General features: G+C 42.6%; 1 protein-coding gene across 7 annotated transcripts in view; it reads right to left on the reverse strand.

The window, feature by feature from the left end:
• The window catches only part of RB1CC1 (RB1 inducible coiled-coil 1), an 80,133-nt gene that overhangs the window by 43,953 nt on the left and 11,541 nt on the right, over window positions 1-24,639 (reverse strand). For all 7 annotated transcript variants that reach the window (XM_038766509.1, XM_038766508.1, XM_038766507.1 and 4 more), the window contains exons 2-5: window positions 6,056-6,176; window positions 5,430-5,558; window positions 2,596-2,722; window positions 2,155-2,325 (exon numbers count right to left, since the gene is read on the reverse strand). In XM_038766509.1, coding sequence (XP_038622437.1) covers window positions 2,155-2,325; window positions 2,596-2,722; window positions 5,430-5,500 — 369 coding nt within the window. In that variant the 5' untranslated portion in view covers window positions 5,501-5,558; window positions 6,056-6,176. The remainder of the gene's footprint in view (window positions 1-2,154; window positions 2,326-2,595; window positions 2,723-5,429; window positions 5,559-6,055; window positions 6,177-24,639) is intronic.

The following is a 24,639-nucleotide window of genomic DNA, read 5'->3' on the forward strand; positions in this document are numbered from 1 at the left end:
CTACAAAGGTATCTGGGCTCTTCATTTTCTTTTAAAGAATATTTTCTTTAAAAACCCCATGGGAATATTGAGGACCACCACATTCTATATGTCTCAAGGACAGTCATTATGAAAAACACCACCCACTATCCCCTCGTCTCACACTGGACAATTCTATTCCTGCCAGGTAATAATGTCTGGTGTGGTAGCTCCTAACAACATTAATACTATGTCTATTAGATTAATAGCTGTGACTTGATCATAATGATACGGTAAAGCAGATCCTTCAAATTAAAATGCTCTTCCCCACAACCCTGACCACAAACAAGAATAACTCACTCAACAACTGGTGCCCACAGCTTTTCTTTGCTTTATCAAATTCCCACCCCTGTCCTACCCTAACTGTCTTTTCACTAAACCCTACTCACTCAGCGAATACCCTCCATGATTTGTCAGCAGTTCGGTTCCTGTTTCTAGACTTCTACAGTCGTAAGATTGTAAACAATTATGGGCAGGGAGCTTGTCTGCTAATTTTGTTGTACTGTACTCTCCCCAGCACCTAGTACAGTGTTCTGCACAAAGTACTCAGTAAATACCATAACTGATTGATTGATAGAGCCTCAGGGAAGGTAAACTATGAATTCAGTCTACATTAGACTTTAAACACCTTGAGGATAACAAGCCCCACAGATCACATGAAACAGATGTTTGCCCATGAATTATCAACAGCCTCATTAAATTCTTTATTCTTAAAGACTACCAATACGAGAGTTATGTTCAAAGGAATGTCTACTAGGAACAAGAAATAGAAAGTAGGGTCTTCAGTAACTAACTAGAAAGGAATCGAGGCATTGGGAATCTCATTTGATAGTTCCTCAGCCAACATTTCCATTACATTCTAATTCTGTGCTATTCTGATAGTTTCCTAAGGAAATAAAGCAGGATATATTCATGTGCATGTGTATATATATATACCATATATATGGTATTTGTTAAGCACTTACTATGTACCAGACACCATACTAAAGCCCTGGGGTAGATATGAGATAATCAGATTGGACAGAGCCCCTGTCCCACATGGGTGGGGCTCACAGTATTAATCCCCATTTTACAAATGAGGTCAGTGAGGCACAGAGAAGTGAAGTAATTTGCCCAAGGTCACACAGCCGACAAGTGGCAAAGCCAGGATTAGAATCCAGATCCTCTGACTCCAGGCCCATGCTCTTTCTGCTACACCATACTGTTTCTCCAAAAAAGGCAAGAGACAGAGAAATACAACTGGAATAATCAGAATAAGAAACTGAATGTATAACTGGATGAAAATCTAAGCACAAGTGCTGAGGATGGGGTAAAGTACTTGAGTGCTAGAAATAGGTGGTGGGTTTATAAAAATCAGGAGTATCGTTGGAGCAGGTGGGATTTTAGGAGGCCTTGGAAAATGCAAAGAGCTACGGTATGACAGATTTGGGGAGGGCTATTACTATTCAAAACAGCAAGTAGGTCCCCCTGGTAAGTTGTCCAAAAGACTAGGTGCCAAGACAGGTAGTCTAGCTGGCTGACAGATTCCAATTAATGCATTTCAGTAGGGAACAAGAGTCATTCACTAGAATGTACCACATTCGTGCACCAGCCTACCAGCTGTTTTAGAAGCTCCCTTTTCCTAGAAAAGCTAATGGGTGGAGCTCTTCCGCTGAAGGAAGTTCATCCTCGACTATGCATTAAACTCGTGGCTTGCCAAGTTTTTCATTTATCTGGGGATACCTATGCCCTGATCTATTCCTACACTTCCAAAACAAAAGCAAAGACAAGAACTATAAGGCAACTAAGGAAATGGGGCAATTTATAAGCACTGCATTAACCACAAAAATATTTTGTCAATCATTTCTTGTGTTATCCTCTTCAAATTTCTTTGCCAAATTTACTCGTTTTAATTTAGGCTCTGATATTTTAGTACTCTCAGCCTATAGCCATATGAGAGATGAAACTGAAAAGACTGACAAGCATATGCACTCCAATGTGAGATGTCAAGTGAATTTTTACATGAACAGTTAAAACTTTAAATCGCTACTCGGTACTCATTCAATTCAACTGTATTTGTTGAGCGCTTACTGTGTGCACAGCACTGTACTAAGCGCTTGGAAAGTACAATTCAGCAGTAACTCATTTAAGTCTTACCACAGCAAGCTGTGTCCTTGAAGCTACAGTATGAAAAACTGCAGGCATCATGAGAGACTCTTCAACTTTTAATTCCATCTCATTTTCTGCTGAAAAGGTTGTTTTGGGAATAGCAGGTGGGCGATCACATAAGATCATTTCTTTATTAAACAGAAAAATTGGATTTGTGTCCTGTGTTGAAAGGGCAAAAAAGGTGGAGTTAACCATTGCTCATTCACAAAAACAATATAACAGATCATGAACGCTTCACTTAAACGTTAGCTAAAAATCACTTTTCAAAAAACATACTATTTTCACCAGCTTAATCCACTCCCAGAGAACAATCTACAAATTTCACCATTCCCCACAATAACTGAAAGTACATGATGTAGAAATCTCAATTCCCAACTTCCTTGTGACGTGCCAGCATTCATGTATATGAAATTTTAGGTGTGTACATACTGTCCCAGCACTGTAAGTGCAGACTCTTCGGTCTGGCGCCATACATTCTCCTCCATTGACAACCAGTACCTGGTGTTGAACTGCAATCTTATATTTGGTTTGGATTGCATGTTTAAGGTCTGCCACACTAAAAGAAAGAAAATTGAACACAAATTTTCACGGTGACAATGCTACAAAAGGATGTCCTTATTTTCTCAAATGCAGTATCGCAAATCCAAATTCATTTTCTTCCATTAAAGTGGGTGTCCCCAAGAATCCATTCAAACAAATAGCTGAACTATTCAATCCTAAAAAAGGTACAAATGGCACATTTTGCCATAATTTCCCAAACGTACCAAACCAGTAAATTGATACTGTCTATTACAATCTTAAACATATTGCGGCTGGAAAAATTACTCCAGTTTAATAGCATGATGGTCTGAAGCCCAAAACTCTTCGGAAAACCTGAAGAAACGCTACAGCAAATATTTACAATGACTAACACATTCTCGTGGCTTAGTGACCCGATGAAATAAGTACACAATGTTATGGTACATAAAATTTATATGCATTTTTCCCAGTGAACTCCACTCCCCCCAACCCAAGCCTTTTCAGAGGAAGACCAGAACTGCTCTGAAGTCCTGGGAACAAGGAGCAGGAAGTCAACACTTTCTGCTTATTACCAAAGCACCCTTTTCATAAGTCTGGCTAGCCAGTCACTTACTTTCCTGGGCATTATTTTTAGATTACCACAACATATGAGCAACCTTTCAATTCTCTGCCCCAAAATGCATCCATTCTACTAGGCCAAAAAGATTCACTTGCTTTACAAAACTTATTACTTGGGTCTGATGACTCAACTCCTGTTCAATGGAATTCCGAATAAGAAAACTGCTAAACTGTGACAATTGCTACTACAGAATGTACCACAGTTTATCAATCAATAGCATTTATTGAGCCTGTACTGTGTACAGTGCGCTATACTATGAATTTAGGAGAGTACAACAGAGTTAGTGGACAAGATACCTGCCCTGAAGGAGCTTAAAATCTAGCAGGGAAGGTTAAAATAAATCACAAGTAGGAAGAGGGAGAAAATGTAGACTTGTACATGAGTTAGTGATTAATATAATAATAATAATGATGGTATTTGTTAAGCACTTACTATGTGCCAAGCACTGTTCTAAGCACTGGGGACACATGTTAGCTACAGAAGTACTTAAGTGCTTCATTGGACAGAAGTGCAGAACAGGCAGAGATCTGATATTAACTGAGAAAAGTGTTTTGGAGAAGATGTCATTTCAGAAGAGCTTTGAAAATGGGGGGAGCTTTGATTTGTCTACCAAAGCTCTATCCACTTGGTCATGCTGTTTCAGAGGCCACGCTTCTCTAACCCCAGCTCCGCCACCTGCCTACTGGGTAACCTTGGGCAAGTCACTTCACTTCTCTGTGACTCAGATTCCTCAACTGTAAAATGGGGACTCAGTACTATTTTCCCTCTTACTTAGACTGTGAGCCCAATGTGGGACAGGAACCGTGTTCCATCATGACAAACTCATATCTACCTCAGTGCTTAGAACAGGGCTTCAAACACAGTAAGCACTTAAAAAATACCAAAATTAAAAAAAAAAACTAGTAAGCATTACAACAGATTTGGGAGAATGCAATACAATAGATTTGGTAGACACTATCCCTGCTCTGAAGGAGCTCCCAGTTTAGTGGAGGAGTTTACAATCCACATACCCTGGTTTTTGTCTACATAAAAGGAATATATAAAACAATCCATGGCAAATTCTTCCTTGCTGCACCATTTCAGGTCAGGCCTGGGCAGATGACAGAGGGGTGCTTGGGCCACTCTAAGGATACCACTTCTACGTTCCCTATTCCCTTCGTGCCGGCTGCATCCGACTACAAGCATGGGTGGAAACGACAGATTGCAGAGGCCATGGGGTGACAGCTGAGCCTCAGGAGATCACAACACACTGGAAATGAAGCAATCAGACACCCCTAGGGCCGAGACCCGGGGCTGATCTAAGTTGAGTGGCCTAGTGTATCACACTCTGATGCGAGGTCAGTGACTGCCAATGCCCTGACATGGGTTTTACATTGCACAGCAATGATACTGGACACTTGGGAGCCACACACTTCAATTAGACACCATGGACTTGGCACTTAGTGTAGTGCTCTGCACACAGTACGCGCTCAATAAATACGATTAAATGAATAGGTGGAGGCTGACAAACCAACTTCCCTCAAAAAAAGCACCTGAACTAACGTCAAGTATTTGACTACCACTAATTCCTCTAGCAATGCACACAATAATAATAATGGTACTTATGAAGTGCCAAGCACTGCTTTAAGCAATGGGGTAGATACAAGTTAATCACATTGGACATAGTCCCTCTCCCACATGGGGCTCACACTCTTAATCCCCATTTTACAGGTGAGGTAACTGAGGCCCTGAGAAGTGAAATGACTTGCCCAACGTCACACACCAGACACATTGTAGAGCTGGGATTAGAACCCATGTCCATATTCTATCCATTAAGCCAGGCTGCGCTGAGCCTGTATTTACCTGATAAACCCAACCGTACCACATAAAAATTAACTGTGTGTGGCTGTTATTGCATATAGATTTTATATACAGAATATAAATTCAACAACCTGTGAGCCCAGTCCAGAGGCACCTTCTAGTGATGGAAGATAATCAAAATTACCTTGAAAGATTTTAGGAATCACAACACAACTCTTGTTCCTTACTCAGTAACCCAACAGCCTTAAAGGAAATGCCCGCTTCCATTTTTCATGACTGAACATTTCACCCACGTCCAAAATAATTAGTAATAAAATATTCTCACGTCTGCACTGCAAGTTCAGTGTCAAATGCTAGGGTAATTCCAGTGTTGACCAGAAACACATATAACTTCATGGTGATTGATCTGGTTCCGTAAGTTTATTCTTCTCGCTTTGATAGGATCATTTAAGAACTAGAAGGAATGCGGAAATAAGGATCAGTTTTACCAACACAGCACATCTTCTTATACAAAACTTATTGTTAGACCTGGGAGATCACCACACAGCGACTTTCTGTTACATGGGCAAAACGGCAAAAACAAACTGGGCTTTCATTCCTAGGGAGGCTGATCCTTGTTTTTTGTTATGAAATTTATTTTTCAGATATATAGCCCAGCGAGTTTTGTTTGTTCATGGTGACCGAAGACAAGACGGCAAAGGAGGGGAAGGGGAGATGAGAGGGTTCACCCTCATGCCTCACTCCCGTCAGCGACTGAAAACGTACTCGGGGGTTTGAGGGTCAGAAACCTTACAGTTCCTCCCCACCTCTCCTCTCCTCCTAACCCTATCCCCATGCCTGTGGCAACAATTAACAATTGCTGTTTATGAAAAAATACAAATTACATTTTAAAATTTTCCCAGCCAAAGATGTCCCAAAAACAACTATATGAAGATAACAAATTACACTTACCTTCAGGCACTGTAAAAGGGGTGACTATTTTTCTTAAATACAGCTGTCAAACTGGCGTAAGCTTGCTTTTCTCGATATTGGCAACAGAATGGCATTACTAGTCAAATTGAAATTCAGTAAACTGAAAAGGAAGAGAAACAGAATTTAAGGATCGTTCTAAACGAAATCATTCACTGTAGCTCTATCTCATCTGTCTTGCAACCAACCCCTTGCCCACGTCCTCCCTCTGGCTTAGAACTCCCTCCTCCTTCATATCTGTCATCACCACTCTCTCCACCGTCAAAGCCTTATTAAAATCATATCACCTCCGAAAAGCCTTCCCTGACTAGGCCCTCATTTCCAGTCTTTTCGCCGTCCCCTGTGTCATTCTGATACTCACCTCACCCATGTACCATTTCCCCTACCTGTAACTTACGTTAACGTCTGTCTTGCGCTCTAGACTGCTAGCTCCTTTTGACAGGGATTCTGTCTACCCATTCTGTTGTATTGTAAAAATAACAACAACTGTATTTAAGTGCTTGCTATGTGCTAAGCACTGTACTAAGCACTGGGATACATGCTTGATAATCAGGTCTCACATGGGGCACACAGTCTAAGAAGAAGGGAGAACAAGTACTGAATCTGCATTTTGCAGATGAGGGAACTGAGGCACAGAGAAGTTAAGTGACTTGTCCACAGTTGCCCAGCATTCAGTTGGCAGAGCCAAGATTAAGACCCAGGTCCTCTGATTCTCAGGCCCATACTCTTTCCACTAGGCCATGCTGCTTCTCTGCCAAGTGCTTATTAGTGTTCTGCCCCAGTAAGCACCCCATAAACACCGCCAATTGATTACTAATGAACAGAACTATACACCAATCAAAACCATGAAATTCATCCTACTGAAAGCACAGAATTTTTTCCAGATCAGCAGTTCTCCAGCTTGCCCCTGGTACTCCCACTGACTACTTGGAAGCATCACAGGGAGCTGAATGTAGGTAGGGAAATAGGTTTTTAATTCACATGGTAAACGTATTCAATTCTGATCAAGTTTCATGATCTGAGTCGCGGTTTGTCTGGCTTGGGCTCCTCCAGGATGGAGCAGTGGGTTGGAGGTAGGGGGAACGTGTGTGTATCGAGGAAGATGGGAGGGGTGTAGAATTGGGGATTTGTAGAATTGGGGACTCAGTCCTCTTGGCAGCAGCTTTTAGAAGGTCTGGACACGTTCCACATCCCCTCCGATCAGAGAACTACTGAGAGACCACCAGACTGCTTGGGATCCTGACTTTTCAACTTGATGTAGGACAGAACTTGGAGTAGAGTCTGATCCAGATCCACACCAGGCATCCCAACTTCCTCCTATTACTGCTACAAACCATTGCAGCATGGCTCAATGGAAACAGCATGGCTTGGGAGCCAGAGGTCATGAGTTCAAATCCCGGCTCTGCCAATTGTCAGCTGTGTGACAATAAAATGGGGATAATGACTGTGAACCCCAGGTGGGATGACCTGATCACCTTGTATCCTCCCCAGCGCTTAGAACAGTGCTTTGCACATAGTAAGTGCTTAACAAATGCTATTATTATTATTATTCTTCTTCTTATTATTATTATTATTATTACTACTACTACTACTACTGCAGGAACCCCAGAGGTGACCAGACTTTCATAGGGTCAGTGCTGATTCAAGCTGTTTGGGTAGAAATGCACAGATTTTGGGCATACAACCTAAAACTCACTCTACGCATCTCATGGGTGGCCATAACCTCTGTTCTGAGGTTGAGGACCATTGCCCAAGCAGAACTCATTGACAAGATGTCTTAATGATCAAAACCAGTATCCCGACATATTACATGACCACCACTCCCACTATTTTTTTTTCTTTAAAGGGAGGAGTGAGGGGTTTTTTTTTTGGAGAGGTGTTTAAGACTGCTCACAGAAAACATGCTTTCTAAATTTTAAATCCAGAATTGTCTTGAAAAACTTTGAAAGGGTACTTAAATTGAATGAACTTTTTGTCAAGAAGCTCGGGACTTCAAAATATCTGTCTAAATACTTCCCTCCACGGCTCCAGCTTACTATTTTTATTTTTCTACCTAAAAATCTTATATCATTTTCAGACACTTTCCTTTTAGATATTAATTTTAAAACATTAGACAATTAAGTGGCAAGTCTACTGAATAGCCTAGCTTAGCAAATAGAGTATTTATTTGGTTAGGTCTACTTAGGGAGCTGTGTTTCTGAAAGGGATGGTCCACTCAAAAACTCTTATTCTGGAAACGCAAATATGCCCGGAGCCAACCTCAAGTTAAATGCCAAGCAAGTATCAACAGGTATGTCACGGTGCAGACAGAATAACTTCACAAAGTCACGTACTTCTAGTCCTGCCTCCTGTCTTTATAGGTCTAGAATGCAACTATTCATCTTCCCCACGCTTAACACACTCCTTCTCCTAACTTTTCCATCTCTGTTGATAACACCTCCATCTTCCTGTCCCAGAAACCCATAACCTTGGTGTTATCCTGGATTTCTCCCTGCCTTGAAATTTTCACATTCACCTGACTGATAAATCTTGCCAGTTCTTCGAACACAGTATTTCCCATATCCACTCTGCTCTCCATTCAAACAGCTATTATCTTGCCCAAGCTCTAGTGCAAACATGGCTGGAGTACTGCATCACCTTCCTCACTGGTCTCCCTGCCTCCAACCTTAGCTCCATTTTATGCTACATGTTGCTGCACAATATAATCTTGAAGTGTTGTCTGGCACACTTCTCTCACCTCAAAACCTTCCACTGGCTTCCCATGTCTCATGACATCAAGCGAGTACTCATTCAATTTAAAGGCTCAACTGATTTATCCCATCTTACATATTTCCATATGAGAAGCAATGTCACCTAGTAGAAAGAGCACGAGCCTGGGAGAAAGACCTGGGTCTGCTTGCCGGCTCCGTGACTTTGGGCAAGTCACATCGCTTCTCTGTTTCCTCGTCTATAAAATGGGGATTCAATACCTGTTCTCTCTCCAGCTTAGACTATGAGTCCCATGTGGGACAGGGACTGTGCCTGACGTGATTGCCTTGTATCTACCCCTGCGCTTTGAACAGTGTTTGACACACAGTAAGTGCTTAAATACCATAGTCATCATCATAATGTGCTCTCTTCCCAACTGGCAATTTTTGCTCCACCCAAGTTAACCTAACTGTACCTTTCACCTCTTCCTCCTTTGTCCCCTTGCCCAGACTGAAATGTCTTCCCCTTCCAAGTCCAATAAACCACATTACTCCCCTTATTCAATGGTCTCCTAAAATCCCACTTCTTCCAGCAAGCCAGCACTCCAGAGCATACAAATCCACCAGCAATCTCCAGCACTTGTACACTTGATGCCAATCAATGGTATTTGAGTGCTTACTGTGTGCAGAGCACTGTATTACGTGCTTCGCTTGAGCACATTGGTGTATTTTATTCAACTGTCTACTTCAATTATTGTAGTTGTAAACATTTTAATGTCTACCTCCCCCTATTAGAATATAAGCTCCCAGTGGACAGAGAACATTTCACTTCTCTGTTTTGTATTTCCCAAGCGCACAGTACAGAGCATTGCACCTACTGGATGCTCAATAAATACTACTACTACGATTATTAGAACACTATGCTCATGGAGAAAAGAAGTTCTGCAACAACTCATAGCAATACTAGGCCTTACTGTTCAGGATTCTGGCAAATACTAGTACCAAAATTTCCTAATTCTCTCTCTGCCTAAGTTTCCCCTCATTTTTTCCTTACAAACTATGAAATGCAAGCAGTGTTCGCACTGAGTTCCTTCGACAAATTAAACAGGCAACCCATGCTTTCTATTATCATGTCAATGCTGCATGATTAAAACAAGTGAAGATCCTCAAGTGACGGGGGTTCAAAACTCAAAATTCTACTAGAAACAGCTAGTGAACCCCAGTAATTGGGCTAGGCATTTGCCTAATTTCTAATTACACTTTAAATACACTGTTTGCCAAGAGCATATGGGAACTGAGTTTGTAGACCTCATGTTAAAGAGTATTCACAACTGTTTCTTCCGATGCCATGCTGTTGCCAAGGAGGCTTGACGATGAACTAACCCTACTTCCCTAACATAGTTCTACTCAAAATACATAGTGAAAACATGAGTGTATTATTAGGACATTAAATAATAGTCACGCTCTAATTAGAAGGCCCTTGCTATACTAGTGGCTCTCCCGAATGAGGCAAACAGACACCTCCAAATAGTCTATGGCCACAATGCCCCCACTCACCACCACTACTGATGCTGTGCTAAAAATTGCATGGCAAGAGGCAGCAATGGTATCTATTGAGTGCTTACTGAGACGGGGACTGGGATTCAAGAGACCTATGTTCTACTCCCAGCTCTGCTACTTGCCTTGGGAATAACATGACTTCTCTGCACCTTAGTTTTCTCATTTGTACAATGGGGGAAAAGATTCCCGTTCTCCCTCCTCGACAGACTATGAGATTCATGTGGGACACAAACAGTATGCTATCTACCCAGTGCTTGGAACACAATGAGCTCGTAGACTGTAAGGTCATTGTGGGCAGGGAATGTGTCTTTTTATGGGTGCACTGTACTCTCCCAAGTGCTTAAAACAGTGCTCTGCACATAGTAAGTGCTCAATAAATATGACTGACTGACTAAGCATTTATATACTATCATTATGATGTTGGTGTTGGTGATGATTATCGGGGAAGCAGCGGAGAGCTTGGGTCTGATATAATGTTACATGTCTTTGACTTTTCATCCCCAAAGTGGTGTTTGAGAGCTTCACTCAGCAAAGCAGTTTTCCGACTGAAAAAGTTTGGAGGTCCACAGTTCAGCGCAAACCCCACACTAGCAAATCCCCTACAATGGCCTCATTCCAGCAGGGTTTAATAGTGAACGTATCTAGATAATTTAAGCAGAATCCTTTAACGGTGGGGGGCGGGGGCTGTAAAACCCGAATAATTGCATTAACTGCATTTTTAGGTCAATATCATGCCTAATTTATATGAATGGCACATCCAACCTCAGTCTAATGACTGAAGGGGAATAGAAGACCCTGGTACTTCCCCACACAGAATAAAAATGAGTTCAAGGAATATTGTTCTAACGGTTTCAGATTCACTGGGGCAAACCACTCATCACTCCTGCCTTTGAAAAACAAAATGGTCATGATTCCTTAAATCAGTATGTCTCCTGGTCTCTACTGGAAATTATGCTTGGAACTACCCCTAGACTGTACGCTACTTGTGGGCAGGGATCATATCTACCAACTCTATTGCACCATACCTAGTACCTAGCACCAAATCCAGTGCTTGGCAGAAGTAAGTGCTTAACAGATTGATTAAAAAACAAAACAAAACACCATAATTTAAAAAGCTGCACTAAACTTGGGTGGATCTTTTTCATCTTTCACTACCGCTAGTGGAAAAAAGAAAACACCCTAATCTGTAAAGAATAGGGCCAAATAAGATTCCAGATTCTACATGGCAAAAAACGTATCAGTGAAATCTTGGGCTTCCAAGGGACCAACCAAGCACCAATGAAGATGAAGTAATTAAAAACAAGCCAAAATCCAAGGTTATTTATTACAGCTTGGCAAGGACCTCAGATCTCATTACTAGTACCCAAATACTACAGGCACAACTTCATTTTAATTAGACAGAACAGCATATTCTCCCATAGGAACCATTTACTTCCTTCATTTGTCCAAGTTCAAACAGATACTAGCATTGTTACTATACTTTGTTCACAATTAACTCTTCAGGTTACCCAAGATCCATATGTCCTATCACCCCACGGATATGACAGAATTGCATTCGTTTGGCTTTTGAAAATGATCTAGTACTTCCCAAAAGCCTCAGAATACATACAGACTATACATTTTAAATTTTACAAAGGACAAGTTATGGGAAATCACCGGCAAGATGACAATCAATAGCTTGGTTCCTGCTCACCCAACCTGAATGGGATGCGGGGAATGAGGCAATATGGAGTATGGAGACACCGCCCACGTGGACCCTCTAGGGAGACCACAGTGACTCGTGTGTATGAGGGCAGCTCAGGGAAGAACCACTGGTAATTGCCAGGGGGGCTTAGTTAAGCTCTCTTCAGCCCAGAGTACACCTTTGCCGTAAATTCACATTTTGTGCATTAAAGTAGTGGGGAAGGTTATTAGCCACTGCCTGCAACCATGCAGCAGAAAACAGTTTCACAGGTGCCTGCATAATAATAATGTTATTTGCTAAGCACTTACCATAAGGCTGGGGCTCACAGTCTGAGCAGGGAGAACAGGTATCACCACCGCACCCGGCCCCCTGGCCATTTTTTTTTTACAGAAGAGGAAACTGAGGCACAGAGAAAATAAGTAACTTATCCAAGGTCACATGACAGGCAAGTGAAGTAGCTTAAAAACCCAGGTGTCCCGACTCCCAGGCCCTCCTTCTTTCCACTAGGTCACACACTGTTTCTTCAGCTGTGGCCACAAACAAACATTCAGGTGCAGACAGAGAATCCCTAAGGGGGAAGTAGACTTTCTTCTACCTGGTGCACCCTGTGTATGGCAGGCTGAAAGGCTTGAAAGCTGTAGCAACATACCCCTCGACCTCTTCCTCTGCCATCTGCTGAGTGAATCCATGAGGAACCCTGCCTGCCCCCTTTCGATTATGCCATCCGGGGCACTGTCCCAGCTCCCGACGTGCCCTGCGGATTTAAGCAGCGGCAGTGAGCAGCCTCTCAAATTTTGTAAGGCTCATACGGTGGAAAGAGCACTGCCTGGGAGTCACAGGACCCGTGTTCTATTCCTAGCTCTGCCACTTGCCAGCTGTGTGACCTTGAGCAAGTCATGTACCTTTCTGCGCCTCGGTTTCTTCCCACTTCGGCTGAGCCCCACGTGGGAGAGGGATTGTATCCAACCTCAGCTATACTCTCTGATGAAATCCCCTCATGGGGAGGCACTGCATCTACCAATTCTGTTGTACTGTACTCTCCCAAGCGCTTAGTACAGTGCCCTGCACACGGCAAGTGCTCAATAAATACCACTGATTGACTGATCTGATTCTCAGAACTTAGTACAGTGGGTGGCATATAATAATGTGTCAAATACTATTATTATTATCAGATGCCTTTACCATTGAATTTGTTGGGCTTGGTACTTTTATGTTGTTTTGTATTTCTCTTATTTTATCTTTCCTCTTGGGTCTGTCATCGAGTCCTTTCCCACCTTGTTTTCAGACTGTGAGGCCCTGGGGGACATGTCTAACACCCTCCTGCATATTTTTGCCCAGTGCTGAATATAGTCTTCAGAGCAGTGAGCACTCAGTAAATTCGAATACTACTACTAATACCTCCACCATCACCCTTCTAAAAGCCGAGGGAAGACATGCTGAATGTGCTAAAAGTCAGCCTTCCACACCACCCATTCACGAAAGGTCATCTTAGGGATCTCGGTACTAATTATATCTGAGCATGGGACACAGACCCAGCTGGCTGCCAGGCTATTGCCTTCCTCACAAAGCTCTTTGCCTTTGGGCTAGGAATTAGAAAAGGCATCAGCTGTAGTGCTGTGGCCTGATCTGCTGGGAGGTTTTATCCACAGAAAGCATCTCTAAGATCGCCAAGGTCCATATCATGAGCGAGTCACTATTATTTTGCCCTAACAACGCATAAGTTCTAAAGATTACCCTGAAATAACTTAGTCCTTAGTTACAGGAGTGTTAAACTTGTCATTTTTGTTTTTAAAAGGCAATAAATTGTCAATTTGGGGGCTGGTCTAATAAAATCTCAAAAGCTACTTTAATGGTCAGAGAACCTACCTAGAGATTTGCATTTGTAAATGCAAATCAGAGATGGCTCTAAAATTCCTCTTTTCAATTTCCATCAGGCCACCTGAAAAGTTTGCCTAATTTTAATATCAATTTGAAGGTATCCCAAGGACTCTTCAGTATCCTAAATTCCTGCACTCCTTAAGATTACACTACTTTCAATGGTGCTCCGTGCCCTTGTTAATTTCAGCCTAGGAGTACGTTCCACATGTTCCAACAACTTGAGCACTACTGAAATTCAGTACCAAGCAAACATTCATATTATACTTCCCGCTGACCTTAGAGAATATATTCTAAAGTAGAATCAGGAATTGTTAATCTCCTTTATAGCATGCCTCCCCCAAAATTGTGCACAAAATCTTTTGGCTCTTTGATAAAGATATCCACATAATCTAACTGCACTTTTTTTCCCCAAAAGAAAATTTAGGGAAGTTCCTGACCCCTGGCAGTTGTGAAAATTCCAATCTAAGATCATTCTGCTCTGTAGCCTAAAATTTTAACACTTTTGTAGACAAAGGGAGGGAGCATTTAGTATTCAGTGTGGATTTTCTTCAGGCAACCTGAATCCCAAAAGGGTCAGGGAAAACAAAACAAAGAAAAACTACTACAATAATTGGATCTGATCTCAGACACTACACTTTCTCCAAAATCAGGTCTATCCCCAGCATGGAGGGCATAAAGACATCTGGGTATCATCAGATTATCCCACTCGTGCTTTGCGTGTGGTCTGAAATACCTAAGGGACAAAATACGGCTTTAAGGTAGCTGAGCTGAGCAGACGACCCCTGTGATAGAAAATGCTTTAGAGAAGGGAGCCAATCACTGCCATCTCCCAAAATCTATCTCCTAACATGTTCCCACCGAATTTCACAAATATATTCCCTTCAACATACCTGGCACTGGTCTTAGTTTTCTATCTCAACTGTCATAAATGAAGACCAATAACCGGTAGCAGGAATCAAATAATCCAGCAGTTTGGACATGATTGCTAAAGGATTCCAGTAACACTTCATCAACTAAAACACCCGACCATGAAAACCTAGGGTAAACAAAGTGGGAATGACACCTGGCAAGAAAGTTAAAAGGTTCCTTTGCTGAGGTTGGCATGTCCAGCCCTGGAACAGACAGATGGTGCTTCCATTTCCAAGAACTTCACCCCCAGCAGCAAACAGGACAGCAGCCATTCCCGGGGGCCTGGCAAAGGCCAGTTTGGGCCCCCTGAAATGGGAGCTCTTGAGCCACTCTATGCATTTTACAGAATCCCACCCTTGGGTTCTCTCCAAGGGTTGAGACGTGGCCTGGAGTGACCCCTTGAATATCAGAGGAACTGGCAGAGCTGCATATGCCAAGGTCCTTGGGGATCAGAGAGAAGGCAGACCCTGTACTGAGCAACAGACTTACTACATAAAACAGGAATACTGACCTTGAGTGATCTAAGATACACAAGACGGGGTAAACCTAAATTCATCCCTCAGCACAGAGTCCATTATCTGGAAGAACGATACGAAACTGTGGTATTTGTTAAGCACTTACTATATGCCAAGCTCAATGCTCACATCTGGAGTAAATATAATACAATAAAATCAGGCTCGGTCCCTGTCCCGCATGAGGGCCAAAGTCCAAAGGCAGAGGGGGAACAGGTATTTAACCCCCATTCTACAGATGAGGAAGCTGAGGCAAGGTGACATGACTTTCCCAAAATCATATAGCAATCATGTGACAGTGGCAGGATTAGAACCCAGGTCCCCCAACTCCCAGGCCTGTGCTCTTTCACTAGGCCAGGCTCCTTTCCTGAAATCAGCAGAGATTTTAATTGGCTTTGGTCCCATGTATCCCAGAAAACAGAGTTTTTCCTGTTCAATGTAAATATAAGATTCAATAACTTTCAGGAGAAACAGAAACGATATAGTAGGAAGCTTTTCCTCCTTCACAATCAATGGCAGCTTTCTCCCTGACACTACCAAGAGTTGTTTCTAGACACTACCATAACACCTAGAGTCAAGCTATGATGGAACAGCCCTCCACAGAAGTGATTAGACACCAATAACAGATGGAGGAGGGAGGAGGAGAGGGAAATGGGCAGGGGGTCGGGGGGACATATTTGCCAAATGCTCGGCACACAATAAGCACTCAGATACGATTGACTGATTTAAAAGATGGTGAATTCTAGCTTTGGATGGGCGTGGCTGAAAGGCTACATTAACTCAACTCCTCCCCCATGAGGCATTACAAAGACGCCCACCTAGTGGGATGTGCTTGCTGCCTGAAACATAAGGGGCTGCTTTTGATTTTACCCACGTCTCAAGGACCCCGGGAACTTCAGCTCAGAAGCTGAGGCGTCTATCCTACTCCTTTGTTGCTTACAGAATGCCAGGATGGTCTCTCTGCCATAGTCCTATCCCACCATTTAGCTGCCGTGCCATACTTCGCTGCATCCCTCGTGTACCTCGCATTCCTTCACACCTATTCGGTTCAGCATCAGCAACTGACTGACATCAGCAGACTTTATTCATTCTCCGCATACAGCTCGCCTAAAGCCAAGCTGTGTTGAGATGAGCAAAGTTTTGAAGCTGCCGATTGACTGTGTTCTACAATCACTGGTGAGCCTGTCCATGCTATCTGATTTGCGTATGGGTGACACTGCTGGAACTCCTAAAGAAGCCAGATGTGGCCAATAACTATAGCACAATAAAAGCCACATAAGATTAATAGATTCGACCTCTCAGTGCACTGGCCTTTTAACAACCACAGTTGTTTCTCTATTGTTGCAGGTAATTTATCTCCCCATTCAAACTTTTTTTTTATGGCATCTGTTATGCACTTACTCTGTGACAAGCCCTATACTAAGTGTTTGGGAAGATATGAGATAATCAGGTTGGAAACGGTTCCATGTAGGACTAACAGTCTCAATACCCATCTTACTGATGAGGGAACAGGTACAGAGAAGTGACTTGCCCTAGGTCGCAGAGCAGACAAGTGGCAGAGACAGGATTAGAACCCAGGACCTCTTTCTCCCTGGTCTGCGCTTTTTCCGATAGGCCATGCAGCTTATAAATATACTTAGAAGCATATTTCTTCTTATGTAAGTACACAACAGGGTTCACTAAATATACTTCCAAGCCAACTGCCCTTTTGAATCTTATTTGTAATTAGCATATACAGCAATCACGGGTAGAAGGGTACAGAGAGAAGACGTCAAACTAAAACAGATATGCCAGATGGAGGAAAAGAATTCTAATTGGTGAATGTGTTTCAGTGGTCAACATTTTTTACACCCAGAATACCAAACTTCTCTTTATACAAGAAACTGATATTAATAGTAATTAAAAAAAAAATAAGGAAAGCAAATTGGAAAATCGGAATACTTAATTACCATACACAGTGCAAATTTCCATTGAAGAATGAGTTTGCTATACAATCTGTTTCGTGAGTCACAAAACTTAACAGCTTGGTTTTAATACACTGACGTTTGTTGCTTTAAATTCTCCTCTTATTAGAAATGCCAGGACAGTTATGTAAACTACAGCTTCCGGACATTAACGATTTTGCGTGATGAGTCATAGTAATTATAAATAATACTTGTTTTTATGTTTTACGTGGCAAACCATGACTTAAACATTGAACTTGTTTTGTTAATAGGAAAAAAAAACACTTGAATTACATAAGGCAAAAATCTGGCAAAATAATCTGAATACTTCCGACAAAATTTTGGTTTAGCATAGTAGCTATTTAGATGGAGAGGAAAGGGTGTATTTTAGTGATCTTTCGTAGGAAGAACTGACAGGATTTGGTGACGAATTGAATATATAAGTTAAATTCATTTAATTGTATTTATTGAGCACTTACTGTGTGCAGAGCACTGTACTAAGTTGAATGAGAGAGATGTGTGGAGGATAATGCCAAGGTAATAGGCTAGTGAGCTGCGTCGGGGGAATGGTGCTGTCTTCAGTGGCGGGAAAGAGAAGGGGGGAAAAAGATACAACAATTATTACTACTACTATTACCACCTCCTACAGGAAACCTTCTCCAGTTAATTCACAACTTCCCAGGGGCATCAACCCAATACCCACCTTCAGCACTTAGCTATTTTATTCCTAACCTCAGCACTCATGAACAAGTGCATAATCCTGATATAATTGTACCTCGTCGTTACATCTCTGTTGTTCCTCCTGCTGCCAAAATAATGTTTGTTCATCTTCCCCCGCCCCCATTAGACCGCACTAGACTGCACACTACGTGACGGCAGGAAATGCGCGTCTTCTATGGAATGCTCCCAAAAACTCAGAACAGCACCTCACACTCAGCGGATGCTCAACAAACACCACTCATTGGCTGATAAGGTCTGATTTAGTTCATCCCTTTTCTATATCTTTGTCGGTGACCACACTTTGGGAAGGCAACCCTGCTGGAGAAGGAGCATGCCTATTTGACTTATGCATTATACTTTCCCAAGCGCTTAATACACTGCTCTGCACACAGTAAGCACTCAATAAATACAACTGAATGAATGAAGAGTAGCCGTTCAAGTACCCTACACAGCCCACCCTGAGCACATTATAGGCCAATAAGGATGACAAGAAGAGTCACCAGACAGCATTATTCTATGAAGCACATGGATCTGGGAAAGAAAGAGAGGCAGGGGTCTCAGCCTCTTTGTGGGTAGAGACCAGGTCTACAGTGTTCAGTGTTCACTTGGTACAGTGTTCTGCACACTGTAAGTGCTCAAAAAATAAGATTGATCAGCAGATATTTAACTCAAGGCTGTTCCATGGCTCTGGCCTCCTAACTCTGCTCCCTTCACCCAAAGGGGCAGGACCATGGTTTGTGTTTAAATCATAAAAGAAACCAATTCAGAGCCAAGCCCAGTATGTGTGAGTGTCACCGGAAACTGCTCCCACCTCATGCTGTACACTAGGTCCTTCCTATCGGGGTCCAGGCGGGACGGATATCTGAGTTCACAGACTCAACTCTGCTGGGGAATGGAAGTAAAAAAGAAAACTCAAGGACTCTGCCAATTTTCTTACTGCCCCAATCACACACCAACATGGCCGAGGAATATACTGGATCACGTTAACTCCCACAAAACTTGACACTTCCGTGGTTACTAGGGAACAGTGACCAGGGAAAAAAAACAAAAAAACAAGACAACATCACTGGACGGGGAAGAAACTGTAGTGGGAACCAATGCTGTCACGTTAAAAAAAATTGTTCGCAAAGCCACTGAATGGAAACTGAATTCTTAGTTTGTCAAGATTACAAAGTTATAGAAAAATCCCTTTTGCCGTAGGGGATGGGTTTACCTCGTGTCAATCCAGAATCAATTACTGGGGTAAAAAAAAGTCACTGCTCAGTGAAAAGGGTGCTGGGGACCTCCAATATCCCTGTAGTCAAAAGACACCAGCGGCAGCGTCTTGAACTTTCTACTCCTCCCCCATGACATCTCCTCCCCTTACACAGACCACATCAAAAAGTAACCCACGTCAAAAACAGTCTAATCCCCTGTACTCAGAAGACAAGGGATGGCAATTGTGATCACTCTAAATGTTTATGTGAAATAGCAGGGAGGGTCACAGCAAAAACAGCCTTGGGTTTGTTTCTGCAGATGACAAATACACAGACAGGAGCTATGGTTAGTAAAAATATCCTTGTTTTCATGCAAAACATCCATTATCATTTAGATTCTAAAAAAAATGTTTTCCTATACAAAACGTCTTCAAGGTGCTATTCCAAATTCTTCTAAAATTTCAGTCCTGATTATTCCCAGAAGGAAACAAAAAGACTTAAGGGGCTGTTGGAGCTTCTGGTTTGGGGATGGCACAGAGACACCCTAAATGAAGCCTTTCTAGGGACCGAATCTGGCAGGCCCATCCTCAAGGGTCACCAAAGGCAGAGGTTGCAGAGACTGTGTCTACCAGCTCCATTATATTTACTCTACCAAGCGCTTGGTATGGTGCTCTGCACACAGGAAGTGCTCAATAAATATAACTGATCAATTGATTGAAAGCGCAGCAGTCCCACTGCATGATGGAGGTGCGGTCTCTAGGACAGGCTCCAGCGATGGTGAAAGGGAGGAGCGGGGACAACCCAATGGGCAGCAGGAGCACAAGGGGCCCTGCTGGATGAAAACATGGCTAGCAACAGACAAAAGTTTGAAATACTTGTCATCTCTCTTAGCCCCCATAAATTTTGTCTCAGCCCAACCCAGACTTCCTACTTTCTTACAATAGCCAGTTTTTGAGGAAAGGAGCACTGTACTTCTAGCAAATCAATCTAGTGCTGAAGGCACTGAAAGAAATGTGTGTGCTCCATGGTATAGTTTTTGGTTTGTTGTTTTTTTTTTATATAAAAAAATGGCATTTGTTAAGCACCAGGCACTACGTGCCAGTCAATGTTCTAAGCGCTGGGGTAGATACAAGCTAATCAGGTTGGACACAGTTCAAGTCCCACACGGGGCTTACAGTCTTAATCCCCATTTTACAGATGAGGTAACGGCACAGAGAAGGGAAGTGGATTCTCAGGATGGAGGAGTGTGGAATCTGTAGGTAAAAATCTCTAGGATTTTCCCAAAGTTGCAGGGACTAGAGGGTGAAGCGTGAAGCATATAAAGATCCCAGGAGATTTTGGAAGTGACTGGGGTGTCCACAAGGGTATTTGGTTCCCAGGAAACTAATCTTCCCAGGGCTAAAGAGAGAAGTATCCATTTCCCTTAGAAACAAGTATTCCCAGGTACTGATTTTGTTGCAGACTGAAAGTTTCCCCAAGATAAATATTGAGGTCACAGCACCTTCATAAATTTCCATTTCAATCCATGACATTTATTGAGTACTTACTGCATGTAGAGCACTGTACCAAACCCTTAAGAGAGTATAATAGCATTGGTAGACACAATCCCTGCTCACAAGGAGCTTAAGGTCTACAGGGGGAGAGGACATTAAGTAGATTGTGGATAGGAGAAAGAGTAGAGTATAAGAATATTTAAGCAAGTACTGTGGAGCTGGGGTGATCCTGCCGTGAAAAACGTGTATTCTTTCAGAATGGCTAAATCTCAAGGGATTCCCCATCTTTTTACACTTTTCCTTTGCTCAGTTCTTCAGAATGGAAAGAATATGAACACAGGCACTTGCCCTCTGTAGAAAGAGATGTATTAAATATTGATCAGTGATGATGGCTCTTTAGTCAGGCACTGCCACACACCCAACATAGATGCTTTTACAACTGAAAAATTACTGTGGGTCATGAAGCTAACAAATATTCAACCTGAGAACATATTTTTCCAAATTAATGTAAACCTTGCTTCAATTAAAACCTTATACACAGATTGAGTTTCACAATGATTCAGAACTAAAATACTAGGCACACAGATTTTTTCACATCGCTGTCAAGACATCAACATAGAGCCCAAGTCAGCAACTTCATACAACAGAAATCGATTTCCTAAGCGAATGGGAAGTCAATCGCTTGGGCTAGCCTGCAGAAAAATCTCTGTAATGCTAAGGCGGATGATTATATCAGATTTTGCCAAAAAGTCAACCGAAAAATAAACAGGCTTTCCTTTGCAGTAGTTAACTCAATTTGTTACCATCATTTTTCAATTTCTCCCAAATCCAATTATTTATTAGTGATGAGATCTTTTCCACGTAGCACCGAATATAACGCCTTTTAGCAAAAGTGGTGAATTGGTAGTTCACTAGTTGCAGCAAAGTCTGAAATCCTCACAGGCCTTCCCCTCTCCCCACAACACACAAGACAAAAGCCAAGCCTCCAAAGCCTGGGTCAGGACCCCAAGGGGCCTAAGAAGGCCCAATCTCATTTTGAGGGCACATCTGTCCCCTCTGGTAGCTAAAGTTCATTATGAAGAGTTCCATGTGGGCCAGAGCCACTATTGTTGCCCAGAGCCTCCTATAATTGGCCCGAGACAGTATGAGTCCAGCTGAACCCAAACTGGCCATTCTGCAGCCTGGGCCCTTACAAAATGTTTCATTAGAGATCCCTTTTTGTGGCTTTCCAAGAGGATTTCTTTAGTGCACGGGTAGGTCAAAGCTCAGTAACCAGAACTTTACTAGGGGAGAGAGCAGGAGCAGAGATGTAGATTTGGGTGTACTCTGCACACAATAAGCGCTCAATAAATACGACTGAATGAATGAACTTTAGGTGACAACAAATTCATTCAAGTTACAAGGGACACTTTTTCAATCCTCTCTATCATTTCTTCCCTTCATCTCCAGTGGAATCACAGATCTTATATGGCTCCCAAAATGAACAAAGCTCTCCATCCCACCTCATTATACTCAGGACTGTGCTAAGCACTCAGTAAAATGCTTGGCACATAAACACTCAGTAAATATCACTGATTGTTCTTCTCCATCTTCCCTTAAATCTCAGCTCACACCAAGTGAGTTTGCTCCCAAAATGAACAAAGCTCTCTATCCCACTTGATTGTACTGTAGGACAGTGCTAAGCACTCAGTAGAGTGTTCTCTACATAATAAATGCTCAGTATATACCACTGATTGACTGTTCTTCTCCATCTCCCCTTATATCTCAGCTCACTCCAGTTGAGTTGTTCCTAATCAAAATCAATTTTAATGACTTCATTCATTGGTCATGAAGAGTAAAACAGAACCACTGTTTTCTTTTAACTGTTTACTCTTCCCTACTATCCACACCATATGTATTATTCACAACTGGAAAGAGAGCTTTTGAGATGTTTCATTCATCATCTCGAAAACAGTTACTCCTAACAAAGGAAGCTTCATTCCAGCCACCACGCTTTGCTGTGCTGATTACAAGTATGCAGGTTTTATTCTTAAGAAATGGGAACCTCATTCAAACACTGGCCTGCGCTTCTATAATGCTTTTCCAAGTACTTAGTATAAGGCACTGCATTCAATAGGTGCTCAAATAGCACTATTATCATTACTACTGCTGCTATACACAGGCATTCATTTGTACCATTGCAATGAAAATTACATGAGCCACTTGAAAATGATGCCTAGGGCTTTTAATCAATCCTATTTATTGAGCACTTAGTATGAGCAGAGAGCACTGTACTAAACACTGGGTGAGTACAACACAAACAGAAGTTGGCAAACACATTCCCTACCATAAGGACCTTATAGTCTACCGGGTGAGCCAGATGTTAAAATAAATTATGGATATCTAAAGCACTGTGGGACTGGGGATGGGGTGAATATCATGAACTTAAAGGGTGTAAATCCAAGTGTAGAGGCAACACAGAAGGAAGAGTGGGTAGAAAGAGAAATGACAGCTTAATCAGGAAAGACCACTTGGAGATGTCATTTGAATAAGGCTTTGAAGGTGGAGAGAGTGGTGGTCTAGCATATATGAAAGGGGAGAGAGCTCCAGGCCAGAGGGAGAACATGGGCCAGAGGTCAGCATGGAAACAGATAATAATGACGGCATTTATTAAGCGCTTACTATGTGCAAAGCACTGTTCTAAGCGCTGGGGAGGTTACAGGGTGATCAAGTTGTTCCATGGGGGGTTCAAAGTCTTAACTCCCGTTTTACAGATGAGGTAACTGAGGCCCAGAGAAGTTAAGTGACTTGCCCAAAGTCACACAGCTGACAATTGGTGGAGCTGGGATTTGCTGGGATTTGAACTCATGACCTCTGACTCCAAAGCCCGGGCTCTTTCCACTGAGCCACGCTGCTTCTGTATAGATGTCATCAAGGTACAATGTGTGGGTGGGCGTTAGAAGAATGAAGTGTGCAGGCTGGATGGTAGTAGGAGAAAAAAAATCAGAGATACGGTTGGATCGGGGAGAGCTGATTGAGTGCTTTAAGCCATTGGTAAGGTGGTGACATGGACTGAACTATTTTTTTTTTTTTAGAAAACTGATCCGGGAAGCAGAGTGTAGTATGGGAGACTGTGTAGTGGCTCTACTATGTTGCATTTTCCTGGGTGCTTGGTTCAATGCTCTCTCAATACCATTCATAAAAGGACTGTATTCACATCAGGCAAAAACTCCTCACTCTCGGCTTCAAGGCTTTCCATCACCTCGCCCCCTCCTACCTCACCTCCCTTCTCTCCTTCTACAGCCCAGCCCGCACCCTCCGCTCCTCTGCCGCTAACCGCCTCACTGGGCCTCGGTCTCACCTGTCCCACCGTCGACCCCCGGCCCACGTCCTCCTCCTGGCCTGGAATGCCCTCCCTCCACACATCCGCCAAGATAACTCTCTTCTTCCCTTCAAAGCCCTACTGAGAGCTCACCTCCTCCAGGAGGCCTTCCCAAACTGAGCCCCCTCTTTCCTCTCCCCCTCCCTCCCCATCCCCCCCGCCCTACCTCCTTCTCCTCCCCACAGCACCTGTATATATGTTTGTACAGATTTATTACTCTATTTATTTTACTTGTACATATATACTATTCTATTTATTTTGTTAATGATGTGCATCTAGCTTTACTTCTATTTATTCTGATGACTTGACACCTGTCCACATGTTTTGTTTTGTTGTCTGTCTCCCCCCTCTAGACTGTGAGCCCGTTGTTGGGTAGGGACAATCTCTATATGTTGCCAACTTGGACTTCCCAAGCGCTTAGTACAGTGCTCTGCACACAGTAAGCACTCAATAAATATGATTGAATGAATGAATGACTGATGGTACCTACCCCAGGGCTTTGCTTAGTACAGTACTTGGCCCAGGCTGCAAGAAACAAAATATAAGACTTCTGTGAGGGGGAGGACAAAATCTTTCGCCCCACCGCCAAGGTCCTTGTGGGCAGGCTAACCGTGTATACTGTA

The sequence above is a fragment of the Tachyglossus aculeatus genome, chromosome 25 (genome assembly GCF_015852505.1).
Source record: "Tachyglossus aculeatus isolate mTacAcu1 chromosome 25, mTacAcu1.pri, whole genome shotgun sequence".
Classification (NCBI taxonomy): Eukaryota; Metazoa; Chordata; class Mammalia; order Monotremata; family Tachyglossidae; genus Tachyglossus; species Tachyglossus aculeatus.